This window comes from Salvelinus alpinus, chromosome 7, assembly GCF_045679555.1.
Source record: "Salvelinus alpinus chromosome 7, SLU_Salpinus.1, whole genome shotgun sequence".
NCBI lineage: Eukaryota > Metazoa > Chordata > Actinopteri > Salmoniformes > Salmonidae > Salvelinus > Salvelinus alpinus.
This window is the reverse complement of record NC_092092.1, coordinates 61284968-61306911: the sequence shown is the minus strand read 5'-3', so window position 1 is coordinate 61306911 and position 21944 is coordinate 61284968. Positions and strand designations below refer to the sequence as shown.

Genomic DNA, 21944 nt, shown 5'->3' with positions numbered 1-21944 from the left:
TTTCTTTGATTGAAACTGGCTTTTCAATTCTTATCCCATCAGGTGTTTGTCTATTACATGTAATTTCTGACATCTGTGATACATGGCAAATGCAGGTTTTTTTTTTTTTTTTGTGAGGAAATGGATAAGTATTCAAGTGATTTAATTATACTGAACAAAAATATAAACACAACATGCAACAATTACATGAGTTACAGTTCATATAAGGAAATCAGTAAATTGAAAGAAATTCAATAGGCCCTAATCTATGGATTTCACATGACTGGGCAGGGCTGCAGCCACAGGTGGGCCTGGGAGGGCATAGGCCCACCCACTTGGGAGCCAGACCCAGCTGATCAGAATGAGTTTTCCCACACAAAAGGGCTTTATTACAGACAGAAATACTCCTCACCACCCCCTGGATGTGGAGTTCCTTGGTTGGCATAGTTACACGTGGTCTGCGATTGAGGCCAGTTGAACATACTGCCAAATTTTCTAAAATGTCGTTGGAGGCAGCTTATGGTAGAGAACTCAACATTAAATTCTCTGGCAACCGCTCTGGTGGATATTCCTGCAGTTAGCATGCCAATTGCACGTTCCCTCAACTTGAGACATCTGTGGCATTGTGTTGTGACAAAACTGCACATTTTAGTGGTGTTTTATTGTCCCTAGCACAAGGTGCACCTGTGTAATGATCTTGCTGTTTAATCAGCTTCTTGATATGTCACACAGGTCAGGTGGATGGATTACCTTGGGAAAGGAGAAATGCTCACTAACAGATGTAAACAGATTTGTGCAAAACATTTGAGAGAAATCTTTTTGTGCATATGGAACATTTCTGGGATCTTTTATTCCAGCTCATGAAACATGGCAACAACACTTTACATGTTGCGTTTATATTTTTATTCAGTGTAGTTTGTTTCACTCCATTATACATGTGACACAGACCAATTTTAAGCGCATTAGTGGTTTTGGGTGCATCTATTTGCGCTCTCTCATTTAGCAGATGCTTTTATCCTAAGCAACTTAGTCATGCTTGCATACGTTTTACATCTGTGTGTTCCCAGGAATCAAAACCGCTACCCTAGCATTACAAGCGCCCTGCTCTACCAATTGAGGAAAAGTAGATTGACAGTGCGTAGATAAAACTACTACTAGGGACACTTCCACACTGATCTGATCAGCGTTAAAGCAACATGACAATTTGGTATTTTGGCCTACAAGAGAGACCATAGATATATAGTGGTGCATTCTGCTGAGGCAATGCACCATAGACTATATGCAGCAGTAACAAAGAGATCTTGGAATTAAGGCACTCTGAGAAGAGGCTGGAAAGAACAGAATAGAGGCAGTTGGAAAGGTAGTGGAAATTCAACCTGGCACCATTAAGTAATTAGGCACAGGGGTGTGTGGTATATGGCTAATTTAGCCCTTAGCCATTGCGTCCTTATGCACAACGCAATGCAGAGACGTGGTATATTGACCATATACCACAAACCCCTGAAGTGCGTTATTGCTATTATAAACTTGTTACCAACGTAATTGGAACAATAAAAAGTATTTTTTGGTCATACCTGTGGTATATGGTCTGATATACCATGGCTTTCAGCCAATCAGCATTCAGTGCTCAAACCACCCAAACTTCTTCTATTTAAGAATGATGGAGGCCACTGGGTTATTGGGGACCTTCAATGCTGCAGAAATGTTTTGGTACCATTCCCCAGATCTGTTCCTCGACAGAATCATGTCTCTGAAAGGTTCTGAATGCTTATGTAAATAAGGTATTTCTGTTTGACATTTTTCATAAATTTGCAAATAATGCTAAAAACCTGTTTTCACTTTGTCATTATGGAGTATTGTGAGTAGATTGATGAGGGTAAAATATATTTAATACATTTTGGAATAAGGCTGTAACGTAACAAAATGTGGAAAAGGGGAATGGGTCTGAATACTTTCCGAATGCACTGTATATGAATGCAGCTACCAATACACTGAAACCAATGGATGCAGTTCATCACAGCGTACAACACTTTATTACGGGCGACAGGTTGAGTACACTACATCACTACATTCTGCATCAGAACGTAGGCTGGTCCTCTGTGAAGTGTCATAGATCGATGCGTTGCTCTCTTTTTGTTTATAAAGCTCTTTTATAAAAACTCCCGCTGCACCTGACATCATTCATAACCTTTAGATGTATAGATTACCATACACGATCTCAGGGATTGCGACCTCTGGAGATTCCTTCGGTCTCTACAGTTAGGTAAATCCGTTGTAGTTTTTTTTTGCACCCTGTGGAATAAACTAAAACTCTTGAAAAGTGGATGAATTGGTGCCTCTAGGGCATTTAAGATGGCTGATTGAGGACCGTTTTAATGAAGCATGTGTTTGTTTTTTATGACTGGGTTGTGTATCTCTTTCGTGCTTTTCATATTGTATTGATATGTATATTTTTTTATCTGTAAAAGAGACCTCGGTCTCAGCATGAGTCCTTGTCAAAAGAATGGTTAAAGGTTGGGAACCATTGATGTTGGGAACCATTGATGTATTGAGTGGCAGGCCTAATCAACAGTGTCATAGCATCAACTCACCTTCACTAGTAGAGAAAACAGTCAGCAGGATCCAGAGGAGCATGACTTACATGGGATACAGTATAGAATGTTTATTATTCGAGATCGGTCATTTGCGCAACGCAGTCAACTGCGTGCAGTTGGTGGAAAAGGAGTTGTAGGTTGAATATGTTGTGAATGTTCGATTCATTTATTCTTGAAGCGTCATTTCAACGTTTGTTGAGCATATGACCGTACATAATATATGATTTGCCTCGATACAGGAGAGATCAACAAATACAAATATAGCTTCATTTTATTTAAAACCCAATTTGTGTACAGTTTCAGTAATCTTTGTGAATAGCTAAGACATTCAGAACCGTATTCAGAACCTATCCAACAGTAAACAAAATGTGCGCACATTGCGTGATTGAATATTCCAATCAACTCCAGCCCAAGGTACAAATTCTTCTCAATTCCGCCAGGGTTTTCAAACTCGTCTCTATGATTCCACGGTATCTGTCGAATTGGAGCGTCAATGTCCCGTTTGTTTCCTACATTCCGTAATCAAGACCCAGTACAGAACATACGTAGCCTGAACAACCACTTGTGGTCGCTATTTACTTATGACTGTCGTGTGCGTTTCACCCGGCTTTCTCCCTTTTCCAGTTTTTTTTCTGCATAAAAATGTCTCAGTTTTCACCCCACGCGGTAGGTGGCGGCAATATACCGTTTTTGTTTGTAGTCCGCCAATAAAAACTCGGAAGAAGAAGGAGCTATCTTCCAGATTGCATCCGCATCAGAGTTGAGTTAACGGTTAAAATTCCTGCAACACAGAACTTCAGCGAAGCGATCAACATGCCTATGTTTTTGGTAAATACTAATGTGGCCAAGAGTGACATTCCGCCTGCACTGTTGTCTGAGGCCACAGAGGAACTGGCCAAGGCGATGGGCAAACCTGTGCAGGTGAGTCTTCCAAACGTGGCACAGCAATGCCTTTTTTTGCCCCTGTTGTAGATAGCTAGCTAGTTGCTTTGATGCTGACGCATTTTTCTGCACCGAAAATGACATTGCAGGGTACCCCCTTTTGTTTCCCTTGAGAGACCTTTTCAGTCTTTACCTATCCATAACAGAACCGTTATACAACTGGGCATGTGCACATTGTAGTACTCCAAAAATAGAACAGGCTTTACAGTTCTGCAGGTCTGCTGTACTTTGATAGGTCCAGAACAGAAATACTGTAACACACAATCCAACAACTAGTTCTTATTTATTACAAGTTTACATGAACAATTTCACTGTCATGGTTGGAGTTTTCCTCATGCCTTTTAAACACACGATTGTTCCAGCTCCCACTGACTGTATGCTCTGTGCTCTGTTTGTGTGTCTCTCAGTACCTTGCTGTGCACATCATCCCAGACCAGTTGATGATGTTTGGAGGGAAAGGAGACCCTTGTGCTCTCTGCTCCCTTCACAGCATTGGAAAGATCGAAGGAGCTCAGAAACAATACTCTAAACTACTGTGTGGACTGCTCAACAAACACCTGGGCATCTCCCCTGACAGGTAATGGACACACACACACACATATATATATATATATGAAGTGTTCATGCAGTATATTAACCCATTCCTCTTGTGTCTCTGTGTCAGGATCTACGTGAACTTCTTTGACTTGGAGGCAGCGAACGTAGCCTGGAACAACTCTACCTTCGGCTGATCAGGGGATCTGAACTTCAATGGGAGCTGACCCCTCCTTTCCCCCACACCTTAATAACGGTAGTACAGCATTAGAGTAGGCTGTGAAGAGACGAGCAGAGATGCCCAGTTTCTGGGCTGACGTAGAGCAGCATTGATAAATGCACTTAAATGGACCCTTGCTGTATGCAGACCCTTGATTCGTACTGGAGCCTTGGCTTTGATGTTCCAATAAAGTGATGCTCATTGATCCCAACTTGTTCTGTTTTCCCTTTGTCTTTAACTTTAACTTACTGGATGCTTTGCATTTGGGTTAATTGAGAGCATGCATGACGCAGTTCAACATTACCTCACACAGACTATCTATTGTGTTAAATTATTAGGTAAAGTTCAAGGTATAGTTGATCGCCTCCTAGCCTAATGTAAACCACTCTGCGCTGGTGGAGTGATTTGCTAGGTGTGTATATTTGCCTTTTGTACATATGTAAATAATTGGACTTCGTATATCATTGAATGTATGGTACAGAGTGCCCATGACACTTGATGTTTGCCATGCAGCCCATGTCCACCAATAGAGGACAGCAATAGAAACATGTCTTTTGACTTTTTGTGTATTTATCCTCTGTAATTTCTGGTAGATGTATCTGTTGGCTGATGTAGTGTATTTTTACATGTCAAATCAAAGATTGATGTAGTCACGCTCCACCTGCGCTATACAGACAACCATCTTTGTTGCCTTGCACCATTTCTGGGGTTCAATCAGGGTCACTGGATAGAATGGTACAGAATACATTGGAGACTGTTCTGAATTGAAACAATAGTACTGACACTAGATGTATAACACCCTCTCTTGTGTCCACTGGTGTATGAAAAACACTTAAGCAGCCAAACCTCATTCATATGCTCACACAGTTGCTTAACGTGTAGAATGGTCCTCGGCATAGGCGGTTTACCTAAATATCTTTCTCTTGCTTCAAGTAAACTTACAACTATGACGGTTTTCATGGTGAACACAAATGTAGCCAAGGCTTCCATGCCTGCAGCACTTCTATTTGCAGCCTGGTATCATAGACAAGACGTAACATAGTAAATGTAAATCCAAGACATTGGGAAATTAGTATGATATGTTACATTTGGTATGGTTACATAAGACAGAAGTTTACTTCAGGCAAAAGTGAGTAGGGTGGGTGGGAGTATAACACAAACGTCTAGCAACCCAAAGGTTGCGTGTTCGAATTTCATCATGGACAACTTTACATTTTTAGCTAATTAGCAACTTTTTAACTACTTTTTAGCTACTTTGCAGCTACTTAGCATGTTTGCTAACCCTACCCCTTTAACCTAACCTTAAGCCTACCCTTAGCCAAGCTAATGTTAACCACAACAAATTGGAATTTGTAACATATTGTACAAATTGCAATTCGGATTCTGTGCTTCCAAATTTGTTTGGGGAAGGCCCTTTACTGTTTCAGCATGACAATGCCCCCGTGCACAAAGCGAGGTCCATTCAGAAATGGTTTGTCGAGGTCTGTGTGGAAGGACTTGACTGGCCTGCAAAGAGCACTGACCTCAACCCCATCATACACCTTTGGGATGAATTGGAACACCGACTGCGAGCCAGACCTAATCGCCCAACCTCAGTGCCCGACCTCACGAATGCTCTTGTGGTTGAATGGAAGCAAGTCCCCGCAACAATGTTCCAACAGCTAGTGGAAAGCCTTCCTAGAAGAGTGGAGACTGTTATAGCAGCAAAGGAGGAACCAACTCCATATTAATACCCATGATTTTGGAATGAGATGTTCAACAAGCAGTTGTCCACATACTTTTGCTTATGTAGTGTACATATCATATGAAGCGTAACATATACGAAATGGACTGTCTCGGATTTACATAAATAATACGATATGCTCTGAGACCCGATTGCAATCTGAAACTAATGGAACTGTCCAAAGCCATGGGAAATCCAGGACCTGAGGTGAGTAAAAAGAAAATAACTATAGTGCAAATTGTTAATGTACAGAACCCATTTCAAGTAGTGTTGTATACAGTGTCTTAACTTTTCCATAGCTCACAAACAGATGTAGTAGGAAGGAATGAAATGGAACTAAAAACACTTGTGGACCAGCACTACCTCTTAGAACTGAGGGACTTTTGAGAAGAATGGGTGTGAGTGTTTGCCTATCAACATACGATGAATCATTCACATTGTATTAAGCCATTAAACAAAGTAAATACATGTGTATTGACACGGCTTGACATTATGGTAGATAAAAGTATTTTGTTTTCTGCAGTACTTTTTCGTTGACATCTTTCCAGACCAGATGATGATGTTTGGGGGAACCACACGGTTCTGTCCACACCATTGGAGCTATCAGTGAGGAACAGAACCTGCTGTATTCTAAACTACTGTGTGAGCTGCTCAACAAACACCTGAGCATCGCTCCTAACAGGTACAGAACACGCATGTATGCTTGCATATACAGTGCCTTCGGAAACTATTCAGACCCCTTGACTTTTTCCACATTTTGTTAGGTTACAGCATTATTCTAAAAATGATTAAATAGTTTTTTTTCTTCATCAATCTACACACAATACTCCATAATGACGAAGCAAAAACTGGTTTTTAGAAATCCTTGTAATTTATTTAAAAAATCTAACTGAAATATACCATTTACATAAGTATTCAGACCCTTTACTCAGTACTTTGTTGAAGCATCTTTGGCAGTGATTACAGCCATGAGTCTTCTTGGGTATGACACTACAAGCTTGGCACACCTGTATTTGGGGAGTTTCTCCCATTCTTTTCTGTAGATCCTCTCAAGCTCTGTCAGGTTGGATGGGGAGCGTTGCTGCACAGTTATTTTCAGGTCTCTCCAGAGATGTTCGATAAGGTTCAAGTCGAGGCTCTGGCTGGGCCACTCAAGGACATTCAGAGACTTGTCCCGAAGCCACTCCTGCGTTTTCTTGGCTGTGTGCTTAGGGTTGTTGTCCTGTTTGAAGGTGAACATTTGCCCAAGTCTGATGTCCTGAGCGCTCTGGAGCAGGTTTTCATCAAGGATCTCTCTGTACTTTGCTCGATCCTGACTAGTCTCCCAGTCCCTGCTGCTGAAAAACATCCCCACAGCATGATGTTGCCACCACCATGCTTCACCGTAGGGATGGTGCCAGGTTTCCTCCAGAAGTGACGCTTGGCATTCAGGCCAAAGAGTTCAATCTTGGTTTCATCAGACCAGATAATCTTGTTTCTCATGGTCTGAGAGTCTTTAGGTGCCTTTTGGCAAACTCCAAGCGGGCTGTCATGTGCCTTTTACTGAGGAGTGGCTTCCATCTGGCCACTCTACAATAAAGGCCTGATTGGTGGAGTGCTGCAGAGATGGTTGTCCTTGGAAAGTTCTCCCATCTCCACAGAGGAACTCCAGAGCTCTGTCAGAGTGACCATCGGGTTCTTGGTCACCTCCCTGACCAAGGCCCTTCTCCCCCGATTGCTCAGTTTGGTCGAGCGGCCAGCTCGAGGAAGAGTCTTGGTGGTTCCAAACTTCTTCCATTATAATAATGATGGAGTCCACTGTGTTCTTGGGGACCTTCAATGCGGCAGACAATTTTTTGGTACCCTTCCCCAGATCTGTGCCTCGACATAATCCTGTCTCAGAGCTTTATGGACAATTCCTTCGACCTCATGGCTTGGTTTTTGCTCTGACATGCACTGTCAACTGTGGGACCTTATATAGACAGGTGTGTTCCTTTCCAAATCATGTCCAATCAATAGAATTTGCCCCAGATGGACTCCAATCAAGTTGTAGAATAGAAACATGTTAAGGATGATCAATGGAAACAGGATGCACCTGAGCTCAATTTCGAGTCTCATAGCAAAAGAGTCTGAATACTTATGTAAATAAGGTATTTATGTTTTTTTTATTTTTATATATACACATTTGCAAAAATGTCTAAAAACCTGTTTTCGCTTTGTCATTATGGGGTATTGTGTGTAGATTGCTGAGGATTTGTTTTTTTTATCCATTTTAGAATAAGGCTGTAACGTAACAAAATATGGAAAAAGTCAAGGGGTCTGTGTACACACACACACAAATTGAACATTTTGACCCATTCCTTTTGTCTCTGTCTCAGGATCTACATTAAGTTGTGTAAAATGGAACGTGGCCTGGGACAACACAACATTCGCCACTGTTCTTCCAACAAAGAAATTAAAGAAGAGTGGATGGATAAGATATCCAATTAAATCAAGAGACAGCATTGTTGTTACAATAAAAGTTAACTCTTGTTTATTGTGTTGTTTTGAGTGTTTATTCTATAAACATGAAAGGCGAGCAAGAAGATAACCATTAGTATAACAGTCCATAGTCATTCTAAACGTTTCTATTATCAGGAAAAAGTTGTTTTATTTCTGCTCCTAAAGCCAAACAGTCATTGACATGCAAATACAGCTGGTTCTTTACTTGGGCGGTAGATAGCAATGTTGAGAATGTTGAGCAATTGAGAGGAGAGCACTGCGCCCACTCTAGTGGCTTGAAGTAAGCAGTAGTATCATGGTTCATTGGCAGCCTATAGAGGGCCTATAATCTAATCATGTGTGGTTCGCGAACGATTCATTATTTTTGAACGACTCTTTTTACTGAGTCATGATTCGTTTTTCTGAGTGATTCGTTCATTTTAGTCGTTCGTTCTCAATTAATCCTACAGCAGGATTAGTACACGCTCTTCTGGCTCAGCGGCTCCGGAGACGTGCTCCGACCACCAACTGTCTGACATGCTCGCAGGGAATAGAACACGAGTATAGAGGAGAAACATACATGTTTAGAACTGATAATTGATCGCATGGCGCAATAATAAATGCATTTAATTGATCATTAAATGTTATGATGGACACAGCTTTGAGGTTGTAGAACCAAAACATACACAGCCTCTAGAATCTGCTCAGCTCCCACTCGAGAACGAATCGTTTGAGGGGCTGCAGTTCGCGAATGACATTGTGCTTATCGCACAGTCGTTCACAATCTAGTCCGGTTGTGGCCACAATTTAGTTTAAAATATATCAAGAATTAATCTTATTTGTATGCATATCAATCAAAACATGTATATTGTTTAAATCACACGTTTACATGTCTCAGTCATGAATGACAGCTCCAATAAATCCCCTATTGTGAACGAGAAGCTTGTAAAATCATGACTCTTTCGAGTTTCAGGTCACCGTTCACCACTAGGGGTTCTGTGTGCTCTGGGCATTACTGACTCGAACAAAATTAGTCTAAAGAATCGTTCTTTTGACTGAACGGGTCGAAAAGATTTTCAGTAAAAAGAGCCGAACTTCCAATCACTACTATAAACACACCAATGGCAAATTACTTCCCGCTAAAGAGACTTGCATTTCAGAGGCCACGCCCCACTCGATTGCACAGAATGGTCGAAACTGTTTTAAGCACAGTAAAGGTACAGTAAAGAGATCTTGATTTTGACAATGACGCCATCTACAGTCAAGAAAGGAAGTAGCACTCATAAATTGGATCCAGTGTTGGTGGATTGAGTTCTCAGAATCAGGGGACGGCTGTGTAAGACAGCGATGCCTGAAGAAGTCAAGCACCCTGTCATTCTCTCCAAAGACCTTCACATATATACACTTATCCTCCACCACATACATCAACAAACAGGACATGGTGGAAGGAATCACATGCTCTCACTTCTCCGTCAAAGATATTGGATCACCAATTCAAACTCTACAGCAAGGAAAATCATGACAGGGTGTGTTGTGTGCAGAAAGCAAAGAGGCAAGATTGGTGAGCAGAAGATGGCAGATTTTCCACTTGAAAGGATCATGCCAGACATCCCACAATTTACCAATTTAGGTGTGGATTACTTTGGTCCTATAGAAATCAAAAAAGGAAGAGGAAATGTTGAAAGATATGGAGTGATCTTTACATGTATGTCCACTAGAGCATTACACATTGAAATTGCTTACTCTCTTGACATGGATTCGTGTATCAACGCCATAAGAAGATTTATGTGCAGAAGAGGACAAGTACAACACGTGAGACATGATAATGGGACTAACTTTGTTGGCACTGAGAGAGAACTCAGAGATGCTCTATCTGCTTTAAATCAAGGCAAGATCCAAGATGCTCTCCTTCATGAAGGAATACTACAGAGTTTCAATCCCCCTGGGGAATCCCACCATGGAGGAGTCTGGGAAAGGCTCGTTGGGATGATTTGCCAGGTGCTTCATTCTGTCCTGAAACAACAGACCCTAGTTTAGGAGAGATTGCACACTGTGCTGTGTGAAGTAGAGGCCATTCTAAACAGCTGCCCAATCACCACGGTAACCAACGACCCCTGGATCTAGAAGCACTCACGCCAAATCACATTTGACTGTTAAAGTCGTAGCCTGCCCTACCCCCTGGAACCTTTAAAAAAAAACGACCTGTACATCAGACGACTTCGGAAGCATGTCCAGTACATGGCCGTCTTTCTTCGGAAGAGATGGACACAGGAGTACCTGCCACTCTTGCAGGAAAGAAAAGTGGGGTAAAGTGAAACGCAGCTTCCATGATGGAGATGTGGTTCTGGTCATAGACCCCACGGCACCACGTAGTGCATGGATACTTGGACATTTTGTTGAGACCAAGCTTGATTCCAAGGGGTTAGTACGTGCAGTACGCCTAAAGACAAGAACCAACATTATAGAAAGACCAATATCAAGATCTACCTACTGCAAGAAGGTGCAGTCTAAGAGGAAGGCTCCTTCAAGTTAAGTAAATAATTGTTTTTGATTTCACACCATATAAAATTGGGGCCGGTGTTTGCCACTAATCCCCTGTCAAATGTGCATACCCCCTCTACAGGCCAATGGAGATTACAGTTAAAAGGCAAACGTGCTCCAAGGCCTACTGGGAGTGACTGGAATGGCAGCACATAGTATTTTGGCCATACCAGACTATGTTTACCATTCGTTTTGGTAGAATTCTGTACATGTTTGTATTCTGAAGAACAACAAATACATGTATTATTATTTTTAATCTTGAATCAACATTTCACCACTCTCCATCGTGGCTAAAGGATTAGAATGGAAATTGTATCGGGACAATTTTTTTGGCCAATTTAGGCACTACAATGACAATTGAGTACTTTCCACCACTGGCTTTAAGTTACAAGAAGGCAGAGTATGTACCTTTAGTTTAGAGACATGAAATGGTTAAAAATGGCAACAGTTCGCCTACCCGGCGCACAGGGAAGCTGAATCAGCTGCAGCTACCGCCAACAGACCGAGATGAATTTAAAAAAATAGGAACCCTTTAGGAATGCCTGGGAGATCGACCGGTGGGTGACCACTGCTCTAGAAAGTTGAGTGAAATTCAATCTTGTGCTTCTCCCTATGGGCTAATATTTCTTCTGCTGCGAAGAAACCCAGGACGTACAACAGGGTACAGAGATGGACAAGAATGCGCACGCGCGCAGTTTAGAGGGAACATTGGTTAAAACTATCATTTAGTACAACATACATTTCAAAAGCATCTCAAACTAACTTGTAAAAATTAACTATAGCCATTGAATTTTATAAGGTGTGAATATACCGTGTGTTATAGGGAAATAATGCTTCCTCTAGAATGCCCTTCAAGACAATCAGAAAGGAGTATTCAACAATGCCATGGTATAAACTCTTTCATAAACTGGGTGGCTCGAGCCCTGAATGCTGATTGGCTGACAGCCGTGGTATATCAGACCATATACCACCGGTATGACAAAACATGTATTTTTACTGATCTAATTACGTTGATAACCAGTTTATAATAGCAATAAGGCACCTTGGGGGTTTGTGGTATATGGCCAATATACCACAGCTAAGGGCTGTATCCAGGCACTCCGTGTTGCTTCGTGCATAAGAACAGCCCTTAGCCGTGGCATATTGGCCATATACCACCCCACCCTCATGCCTTATTGCTTAAATGTACAATACACTGTTATGTATAATACACTGTTATGATAACTCAAGATATAACAGAGTATAATTCTGTAATTGGTATTAATCATCAGGCCAGGAGATCAAGTAAAGAGTAAGCTGACCTAGGAACATGGGCTGTTTCTCCACTTGAAATAGCTATTCAAGAGTTTCATCATTCAGTGCTGTGTGACAATTGTAACCTTATAAGGTGCCTTGTTCTGGGCCTCCTGAGTGGTGCAGCGGTCCCAGGCTGTGTCCCATGAGGTGGCGCATGGGACAAGACTATAACTACCAATTGGATATCACGAAATTGGGGAGGAAAAGCGGTAAAAGTAAAATAAACTTTAAAAAGCGTCTTGTTCTGGCCTGTAGGTAAATCATTGTTTGAAAGGCCTATACAAGTAGAACAACCATTTATTCAGATCAACACTCCCAAACTCTTGTGAGGAAAGGTTTGGCTGAACACCAGCCTCCACCTCCCCACTAACTAACTCAGATTACCAGTTTAACTCTGTATTCAAAGTAGCCATTTCGCCCTCCACTGGTTAGTAAACTCTCCATATCCCCTCCTACACTAGCAACATGCTATGAATCCTACAGTCAGTGTGTTAATTGCCTTTTTCCCTCTCTAAAAACAAGAGGTAATATTCAACCTCTCAACTAAAAGCGTAGTCTGGCCCAGGAGTGTGAAGGTGAACGGAAAGGCTCTGGAGCAACGAACCGCCCTTGCTGTCTCTGCCTGACCGGTTCCCCTCTCTCCACTGGGATTCTCTGCCTCTAACCCTATTACAGGGGCTGAGTCACTGGCTTACTGGTGCTCTTCCATGCCGTCCCTAGGAGGGGTGCGTCACTTGAGTGGGTTGAGTCACTGACGTGATCTTCCTGTCTTGGTTGGCGCCCCCCCTTGGGTTGTGCCGTGGCGGAGATCTTTGTGGGCTATACTCAGCCTTGTCTCAGGTTGGTAAGTTGGTGGTTGAAGATATCCCTCTAGTGGTGTGGGGGCTGTGCTTTGGCAAAGTGGGTGGGGTTATATCCTGCTTGTTTGGCCCTGTCCGGGAGTATCATCAGATGGGGCCACAGTGTTTCCTGATCCCTCCTGTCTCAGCCTCCAGTATTTATGCTGCAGTAGTTTATGTGTCGGGGGGCTAGGGTCAGTCTGTTATATCTGGAGTACTTCTCCTGTCTTATCCGGTGTCCTGTGTGAATTTAAGTATGCTCTCTCTAATTCTCTCTTTCTTTCTCTATCTCGGAGGACCTGAGCCCTAGGACCATGCCTCAGGACTACCTGGCATGATGACTCCTTGCTGTCCCCAGTCCACCTGGCCGTGCTGCTGCTCCAGTTTCAACTGTTCTGCATGCGGCTATGGAACCCTGACCTGTTCACCGGACGTGCTACCTGTCCCAGACCTGCTGTTTTCAACTCTCTAGAGACAGCAGGAGCGGTAGAGATACTCTTAATGATCGGCTATGAAAAGCCAACTGACATTTACTCCTGAGGTGCTGACTTGTTGCACCCTCGACAACTACTGTGATTATTATTATTTGACCATGCTGGTCATTTATGAACATTTGAACATCTTGGCCATGTTCTGTTATAATCTCCACCCGGCACAGCCAGAAGAGGACTGGCCACCCCTCATAGCCTGGTTCCTCTCTAGGTTTCTTCCTAGGTTTTGGCCTTTCTAGGGAGTTCTTCCTAGCCACCATGCTTCTACACCTGCATTGCTTGCTGTTTGGGGTTTTAGGCTGGGTTTCTGTACAGCACTTTGAGATATCAGCTGATGTAAGAAGGGCTATATAAATAAATTTGATTTGATTTGATTCTTGAACAAGCTTTGCACATGCAAATATAGGTTACTTGCTATTCCTGTTCATACATTCCCAAGCCCAGTATGTTTAAGAAGGAGTCTTCCACCAGTCGAACATTGTGAAGGTTATCTATCTACCTCATGGAACAATGTAGATAAGAGATCATCTATTTATTATAGAGTCTGCATCCACAAACAAAAGAGGAATAGTCACATGCAAACAATCATACATACAAACTATTTACATTGCCAGGAATCCTAAACAAACAAATCATATTCATTAAAACAAGTTCGAATTGCCTTTTTGTTTTTTGTTTTTGTTTAAAGTAATGCCATATTGTTTAAATTAATTTATAAAGTGAAAAAAGTTACCTTGTGAATTAGACCATTTGCATTTGTGAATATGAAATGTACCTAATATTATTAGCAGTTGAATTAAATATACTACATCTTTATCAATGTCAGAATTTCTTTAAAAAATCATAATATCAAAACCATTAAATTGTACAACCGGTCCTATTTGTTTTGTAACAAAGTTCTGTATGTCAATCCAAAAAATTCTACTATAAATACAGGCAAAAAAATCACAACAGAAATCACAATTATAGTCAATATTCAGCTTGAATCTTTCCAAAACATGTTTCACAGGATAAATTCTATGTAATATTTTAAATGAAACTTCATTTACCTTGTTACTGATACAATATTTGTTAGTTATTTTCCATGCTTTCCACCATTGTATATCACCATAGATATTCAACCAAAAAAATCTTCCTGAAGGAATTGTAGTATCACAAACAATATTCCTAATCTGTTTATTACTACATTTATCTTTGATGTTAATATTGCCAATGAATATATTTTCATGTAAATCTATGTTACTTACATCAACCACAGAGGAATTTAAAAGAAATGCAACCCTCCTTGGAATCGCATCAAAAACAATTGCATATTCTTCAGGGTTATTGGAATTCTAAATTTATCAAGAAATTCTGCATATGAGAGTAGATATCCATCCTCATTCAGTAACTGACCAACCAAAATAATTGTGTTCTCAAACCAGTTACGAAAAGAAAGAGACTTATTTTTTTAATCGAATATCCATTCTGGAGACAACATCTGCGCAATCACCTTCTCATGATGATCCCCTTGAAGCACGTGCCAGGGGGCGGGACCCAGCCGTCTAACGTTGTTAGCTAGCTAACGTTACCTGTGTACAGTCAGCACATATTGTTACACACTCCGTGGCACTAGGATGAGAGATTGAACGTTTCCAACTAGCTGATTGACACGAAACATGTGTCAGAGTTTGGCAAGTATTAAGGATACTTTCTATTCGAGTCAAATGAAGCTGCTACCACTCCTGTGGTATCACAAGTTAGCTAGGTTAGCTAACTTGATAACATTTGCTACTGTGCTAGCAAGAAAAGCAGGACAACATTCTGCTATCTAGCTAACTAATAGCTCTGGTAGTGCTAACTAGCTATGACGCTAATAATGTCTTAAATATCTAGCTATTACTAATAGCTAAACATTTTGTTTGCCTGAATGACTATTGGTCGCTGAGCTTCCCTATTTCACTGGCAAGATGACAGTCCACACTGCAAGGTCTCCCTTATCATGTATTTGACAGTTTGTTCCTGTTTCCAGGCGGACTCCCTTGGTGCTGGTGTAATCTGGAAGCTACGTGCCAGTTTCATAGCTTGTTGAACTTTGGAAGTGAAGTGTTTTTTTCCAGTGTTGGATTGATGTTGTTGCAGTTATGTCAGAGGCCATTCTCACCTTCCAGTACCAGCTCAATGGAGTCATGGAAACAGTCCTCAAAACCGCTGTGCATGAGATCACTCGGCTGGTGAAGGACAACTTCCTGGAAGAAGTGACAGGGAGCAAGCGGGAAGTGGACATCTTGAAGGAGAGGCTGCAGCAGTGTGAACACAGATGGAGGGATGGAGAGGAGAAGAGGAGGGAAGATAAAGAGCAGAGAAAGAAGAGGGAAGAGAGAGAGCAGAGGGGGATGTGTAGGAGATGTGGTTGTGCTGGAGACACTGAGGAGAGAGAAGAGGCTCTGTTAGGTGAGTGAGGAGATATATATAGATACACACACACAAATTATATAGGATCTATAACTTCCTACTGTTTTGTCCTCAGCAGCAGAGGAAGGTTGTGTTATCAAACAGGAGATCTTCCAGCCAGGTGGACCCAGCACTCTCCCAGAGAGAGAGGAAACGGTTACACCCAGCTCTTCCTGTGTCTCTGAAAGGATGGAAGAGAGGGAGGCCCATGTCATCCGCATCAAAGAGGAGCCTGATGACTGGGGGGATCTGGTTACCCAGATGTCCACATCCACATATTCCCCCATAATGAGCCAGAGTCATCTGGAGAGATTGAAGTCACATCATGGGGCCAGTGAGCTTCTTCCTACAGTACCAGCACCATGGACCAGAAAAGAGCAGCACCTACTCCCAAGGTCAGTGATACCCACCCAGGGAACAGAGCATGCTGTGGGTGCCCTCGAGGACAGCCCCTACGGCCTGATGAGCAACACAACGGCAGAGCTGGGGGTCAAACCCTTCAGCTGTCCACACTGTGGGTAGAGCTTCCCTCAGCTCCGAAACCTGAAAGACCACCAGAAGTACCACCACACAGGGAAGAAGGCCTTCACCTGCTCCCAGTGTGGTAAGGGTTTTGTGTACATGTCCCACCTCAGGGTACACATGCAGTGCCACACAGGGGAGAGGCCGTTCAGCTGCTCTCAGTGTGGGAAGAGCTTCAGCCTTCAGAGCGGCTTGAAGAGACACAGGGTCATTCACACTGCAGAGAGGCCTTACCACTGCACGGACTGTGGTAACAGATTCAATTCTAGAGCGGACCTGAAAAGACATGAACAGATAGATTCATGCAGCAAGGTAGACCTTTGAGATGAAGCAGGTTGATTTAGAAAATAACTGCCCACGTGTACTATGTTCAATGTATCTATAGTTGCTGATTAATTTAATGTTGAAAGGAATAAAACTCTTTGAATACATGATTCTCATCCTTTCTGAATAAATGGTTGGTCACACAGTGTTATTTAATTGTTACATACACACACACAGATCTCTTAAAAGTAAGAGTAATAAGCAAGTACCCTTGTCTCACCCCGAATGGTCCATAGAGCAACTTAGGCAAATAAATACATTTGGAATAGTGCTTTAGACAGATTGTCACATCAAATAAAAATATTTACCAGATCGGTGCAATTGCATTGGCAGTATAATCACCTCGATGTCACAGATCAGTGTGGGAGAGACCCATCCTCTACAGTCTAGTTAGGTATTAGTTTAGCTATAATGTATAATCTGTGCTATAATATACAGTAGTGTTCGGGAAACGAAGCTTCCTGAAGCATTGAGCATTTCAAGCTAATTGGGTCGAAAATATGTTCATTACTCTTGGCTTTGATCAACACGTACACTAGTGGCAGCTGCTGGTAAAAATAATTTACAATAGCTAAATTGTTACAGTTGACGTCGCACGCGCAGGGTAGCCGCAGATAAAATATTTGGGCTAATTTTTTTTGTATTCTACCGAAAAAAATCAGGTGGTTCGACAAAACGACGATTCGGACGTCATTGATCACGTGCTTCTGACAAAGCAATACAAGCATCCGTCCACTGCTTCGAAATAATCTGTTTAGCTACTTCTACGCATGCCTCAGAGTTCCAGTATAAAACGTGACATCACTAATATATAGTAGCTGCCTGTCTCTTTTACCTCTGTGTACAGTTCTAGTAGAGATAGGTAGAAGGTTTTGTAACTAGTTGATTTGTTGACGCACACCAAAAATAACGTTTGGAAAGTGGTAAGCATATTTTTCTTTGTGTCAAATGGTCAGAAAGCTGCTACACAACCCTGTGTTATTAGCTTAGTTAGCTAGGTTAATTAGAAACGCGGTTGTATTTACATTCTAGCGTTGCTTTCTATTGTATTGGGTGGCACAGAAACAGTCCGGTGGAAGCCAGGAGTAAAATACAATTCCATTTCAACTTACTGTGCTGGAGGGCAGGACGGTTAGTCATTATGGTGGGGGAATTTGAGACATATCTAAATGATTGTATTATTAAACAGTGTATGTAAATACACATGCGTTGCTAAAAGCACCTACTAGTTAGCAAGCTTGAAATGCGATAACGGTATGTGGTTTACCTAACCACAGCCAAACGTGGTGTAAGTAAGGGTTTATTAATTTGTTCGTCACAATCATGTTTCAGGGCTAAATTATTGGTAGGTGAACGTTCTATTACTGACAAGATATTTGAAGCACATTAAGACCACATTTAGTGTATTTGAACGCTTGCCCATATTTCCAGGAGGAAGAGATACCTGACTCTGGGCACTGGTGTGATCTGGAGGAGGCTAAATCCAAGTCTTTCCATTATAGTGAACCAAACTGGGAAACAAGGGGGGCAGCTCATCCATAGAAGACTGGCTGTGAACTCTGGCACTGGTACCAATAAGGGAAGGGGGGTTGATTTTCCAGTGTTGGATTGATGTTGTTGCAACTATGTCAGAGGCCATCCTCACCTTCCAGTACCAGCTCAATGGAGTCATGGAAACAGTCCTAAAAACTGCTGTGCATGAGATCACTCGGCTGGTGAAGGACAGCTTCCTGGAGGAAGTGACATGGAGCAAGCAGGAAGTGGATGTCTTGAAGGAGAGGCTGCAGCAGTGTGAGCAGAGATGGAGGGACGGAGAGGAGGAGAGGAAGAGGAGGGAAGTTGAAGAGAGAGAGCAGAAAAAGAAGAGGGAAGAGTGCGAGCCGAGGGGGATATGTAGAAGATGTGGTTGTGCTGGAGACACTGAGGAGAGGGAAGAGGCTCGGTTAGGTGAGTGAGGAGCGATATACATACATACATACACACACACACCTGATATAGGATTTATAACTTTGTTCTGTTCCATCCTCAGGAGAAGAGGAAGGTTGTGCTATCAAACAGGAGATGTTCCAGCCAGGTGGACCCAGCACTCTCCCAGAGAGCGAGTGTCCACAGGAAATGGCCACACCCAGCTCTTCCTGTGTCTCTGAAAGGATGGAAGAGAGGGTGGTCCATATCAAAGAGGAGTCCGATGACTGGGGGGACTTGGTTACCCAGATGATCACATCCCCAGATTCTCCCATGATGAGCCTGAGTCATTTGCAGAGATTGAGCTCACATCCTGGGGGATGGATCAGTGAGCCTCAACCTCCAGCACAATTGGCCAGGGACCCTCCACCTCTACCTCCAGCACCATGGACCAGGAAGGAGCAGCACCTACTCCCAAGGTCATTGATACCCACCCAGGGGACAGAGCATGCTGTAGGGGCCCTCGAGACCAGTCCCAATGGCCTGAGCATCAACACAATGGCAGAGCTCGGGGTCAAACCCTACAGCTGTCCACACTGTGGGAAGAGCTTCCCTCAGCTCCGAAATCTCAAACACCATCAGAAGTACCACCACACAGGGAAGAAGGCCTTCACCTGCTCCCAGTGTGGTAAGGGTTTTGTGTACATGTCCCACTTCAGGGTACACATGCAGCGCCACACGGGGGACAGGCCGTTCAGCTGCTCTCAGTGTGGGAAGAGCTTCAGCCTTCAGAGTGGCTTAAAGAAACACAGGGTCATTCACACTGCAGAGATGCCTTATGTGGTGGAAATTAAATATTAATTACATACTATGCTGTTTTTACTTAAGAGAATTGTCTACTGTTATGTTAGTTTTACTGATACGGGCTTGTCTTGTGTGACTTAGTCATAAATCTGAGCGTACAGATTTATGAGCTGCTTGGATGTGACACAGTATGTGACCTCCTGTGTTTACGATCAGCAGGAATTTAGCTATGTGGGATTTGCAGGGAGGAACAGAGTGGAGGCGATATCAGCTATCATGATCTACACAGATGAACTAAATTACTTCTTACAACTCTGTTCCCAGGGCCTGTTTCTGCACATCTGCTAACTGTCACAAAGATAAAAGGATGTACTTTCTATAAAAGGCAAAAGACAGCTCTGTTCATGGAGCTTTTCAACTCTGACTATTTTTTGTGATGATAGATTGCTTCATTTTTGCAAATCTTATAAAGTTGTTTTGAATAGTTTTCTTTCTCCTTTTGGTTAGAAATACTACCATACTTACCATTGCTTGGAATGTGGGAACAGATTCAATTCTAGAGCAGACATGAACAGATTCATGCAGCAAGGTAGACCTTTGAGCAGAAGCAGGTTGATTTAGAAAATTAGAGTGGGGGAAAAAACTGCCCACGTGTACTATGTTCAATGTGTTGTTGCTGATGCATTTAATGTTGAGAGGAATAAAACTCTTTGAATAAATTATTCTCATCCTTTCTTAATAAATGATTGATCACACAGTGTTATTTGTCACACACACACACACACACACACACACACACACACAGAGAGATATCTTAAAAGTAAGAGTAATAAGCAAGTAGCCTTGCTTATTGAGCCTGAACGGCCCATAGAGTAACTTACTCTGTCACATAAATACATTTGGAACTGTGCTTTAGACAGATTCTACCATCAAAGAAAAATATTTAACAGATCTAAGCAATCACATTGGCAGTAGGGTGCATTTAATGTTGAAAGGAATAAAACAGTATATGAAGAAATTATTCTCATCCTTTCTTAATAAATTATTGGTCACAGTGTTAACTGTTACATACACAAACAATTAACTTAAGCAAAATAAACCTGAGTAAGTGGCCTTGTCCGAATCAAAATGGCACATAGAGTAACATTAAAATAAATGCATTTGACAGAGATTCAAACGTTGAAGAATAAGATTTCCCAGTTCTGCGCAATTGCATTCGCAGTATGATCACCTCGATGTCACAGACCAGCGGGACGAGACCCAACCTTCTCCAGTCTAGCCAAAGACAGAAGGGGTAACCCAGATACGTCACAGGGGCTATAAAGGTGAAGCATATATTTAGAACGTTTTCTCACCACCAAATATGGCATTGAGAGGAAGTCTAGTTGTGGGTAGTGGGAACTAGGTGAAACTGGGCCGACATTCCGCTAATTTTCTCATCAATGAAACACCTGATCTCAATATATTTTTCTGTTCCCAAAACGAAAATATGTTACGAACACAGTGCACTCGGTTTTATAGACTTGACGCTCTGCAAACGTTTTAAAAAATTGTTTAGGGTTGAAAGGTCGAATTTAGTTTATGCATACGCAAACTTCACAGAGGGGCGTTCCCTAACGGAAATAGGGAAATAATGCTACAACGTGCCAATAGGATATCGCTAGCTCGTACATGCCTTCGCCCATCTCCTTGTTTGTTCTGCCCACTATGCTTCATTTGCTCACACTCTAAAAGTCATTGTTGAACCATCTTGGGTTAGTTATATCTTTGGTCTAGCCGTCTATCTAGTAGCTGTTAGCTTATTACAATAGCTAGCTAGCTGTCTTTGATACGTATGTGTACAGTTCTAGGAGAGATAGGATATTTGTAACTAGCTGATTTGTTGACGAACAACAAATAACAACGTTCAGAAAGTGGTAAGAATATTTTGTGAAATTGACAGAGCTGTTATTATCTGTAGCTAAAGCTAGCTAGGAAGCTTGATAAATGCATTATTTGCACACCTAACCACAAGTAAAAGGTGGTGTAAGGGTTTATTAATGAGTTAGTTACAAGAATGTTGCTGGGATAAATCATTTGTAAGTGAGATGCCTATTACTGACAAGATATTTGAGGCACATCCAGACCACATTTGGTGTATTTGACAGCTTACCTCTGTTTCCAGGCGGAAGATCCCTGACTCTCTGGCCACTGGTGTGATCTGGAGGAGGCAGTGTTGATGTTGTTGCAGTTATGTCAGAAGCCATCCTCACCTTCCAGTACCAGTTCAATGGAGTCATGGAAACGGTCCTCAAAACCGCTGTGCATGAGATCAATCGGCTGGTGAAGGACAACTTC

At 42.2% G+C, this 21944-nt stretch overlaps 3 protein-coding genes and 1 long non-coding RNA gene across 6 annotated transcripts; 3 read left to right on the top strand and 1 right to left on the bottom strand.

Annotated features, from left to right (window-relative positions):
- Positions 1 to 3020: 3020 nt before the first annotated feature.
- Positions 3021 to 4480, top strand: LOC139581418 (macrophage migration inhibitory factor-like). The gene is made up of 3 exons (XM_071411167.1): positions 3021 to 3494; positions 3923 to 4092; positions 4180 to 4480. Exons 1-3 carry the CDS (start codon positions 3387 to 3389, stop codon positions 4244 to 4246), a joined length of 345 nt encoding a protein of 114 aa, XP_071267268.1. The 5' UTR covers positions 3021 to 3386; the 3' UTR covers positions 4247 to 4480.
- A 10608-nt stretch (positions 4481 to 15088) lies between these two features.
- LOC139581412 (uncharacterized) lies at positions 15089 to 17005 on the top strand. 2 transcript variants are annotated; one of them, XM_071411156.1, is made up of 3 exons: positions 15089 to 15292; positions 15631 to 16052; positions 16132 to 17005. In XM_071411156.1, the coding sequence occupies exons 2-3, from the start codon at positions 15743 to 15745 to the stop codon at positions 16572 to 16574; spliced, it is 753 nt and encodes a 250-aa protein (XP_071267257.1). In that variant the 5' UTR covers positions 15089 to 15292; positions 15631 to 15742; the 3' UTR covers positions 16575 to 17005. The 2 variants fall into 2 exon arrangements, with proteins under 2 accessions (XP_071267257.1, XP_071267256.1); XM_071411155.1 differs by having other exon boundaries at positions 15128 to 15292; positions 16129 to 17005.
- Positions 17006 to 17645: 640 nt separating this feature from the next.
- Positions 17646 to 20326, top strand: LOC139581411 (zinc finger protein 232-like). Of its 2 annotated transcripts, none has more exons than XM_071411153.1 (3): positions 17646 to 17821; positions 18330 to 18845; positions 18928 to 20326. In XM_071411153.1, the coding sequence occupies exons 2-3, from the start codon at positions 18524 to 18526 to the stop codon at positions 19662 to 19664; spliced, it is 1059 nt and encodes a 352-aa protein (XP_071267254.1). In that variant the 5' UTR covers positions 17646 to 17821; positions 18330 to 18523; the 3' UTR covers positions 19665 to 20326. The 2 variants fall into 2 exon arrangements, with proteins under 2 accessions (XP_071267254.1, XP_071267255.1); XM_071411154.1 differs by having other exon boundaries at positions 17686 to 17821; positions 18401 to 18845.
- Positions 20327 to 20338: 12 nt separating this feature from the next.
- Positions 20339 to 21897, bottom strand: LOC139581413 (uncharacterized). The gene is made up of 2 exons (XR_011676215.1): positions 21760 to 21897; positions 20339 to 20924 (listed from the first exon to the last, which is right to left on the bottom strand). It is a non-coding gene; the product is annotated as an uncharacterized lncRNA (long non-coding RNA).
- Positions 21898 to 21944: the final 47 nt, after the last annotated feature.

Coding starts and splice junctions, on each gene's coding strand:
- LOC139581418 (XM_071411167.1), top strand. CDS start 3,387: ATGCCTATGTTTTTGGTAAATACTAATGTGGCCAAGAGTGACATTCCG. Junction 3,495..3,922: donor CGATGGGCAAACCTGTGCAG/GTGAGTCTTCCA, acceptor TGTGTCTCTCAG/TACCTTGCTGTGCACATCAT. Junction 4,093..4,179: donor CTGGGCATCTCCCCTGACAG/GTAATGGACACA, acceptor TCTCTGTGTCAG/GATCTACGTGAACTTCTTTG.
- LOC139581412 (XM_071411155.1), top strand. CDS start 15,743: ATGTCAGAGGCCATTCTCACCTTCCAGTACCAGCTCAATGGAGTCATG. Junction 16,053..16,128: donor GAGAGAAGAGGCTCTGTTAG/GTGAGTGAGGAG, acceptor TTTTGTCCTCAG/CAGCAGAGGAAGGTTGTGTT.
- LOC139581411 (XM_071411153.1), top strand. CDS start 18,524: ATGTCAGAGGCCATCCTCACCTTCCAGTACCAGCTCAATGGAGTCATG. Junction 18,846..18,927: donor GAGGGAAGAGGCTCGGTTAG/GTGAGTGAGGAG, acceptor TTCCATCCTCAG/GAGAAGAGGAAGGTTGTGCT.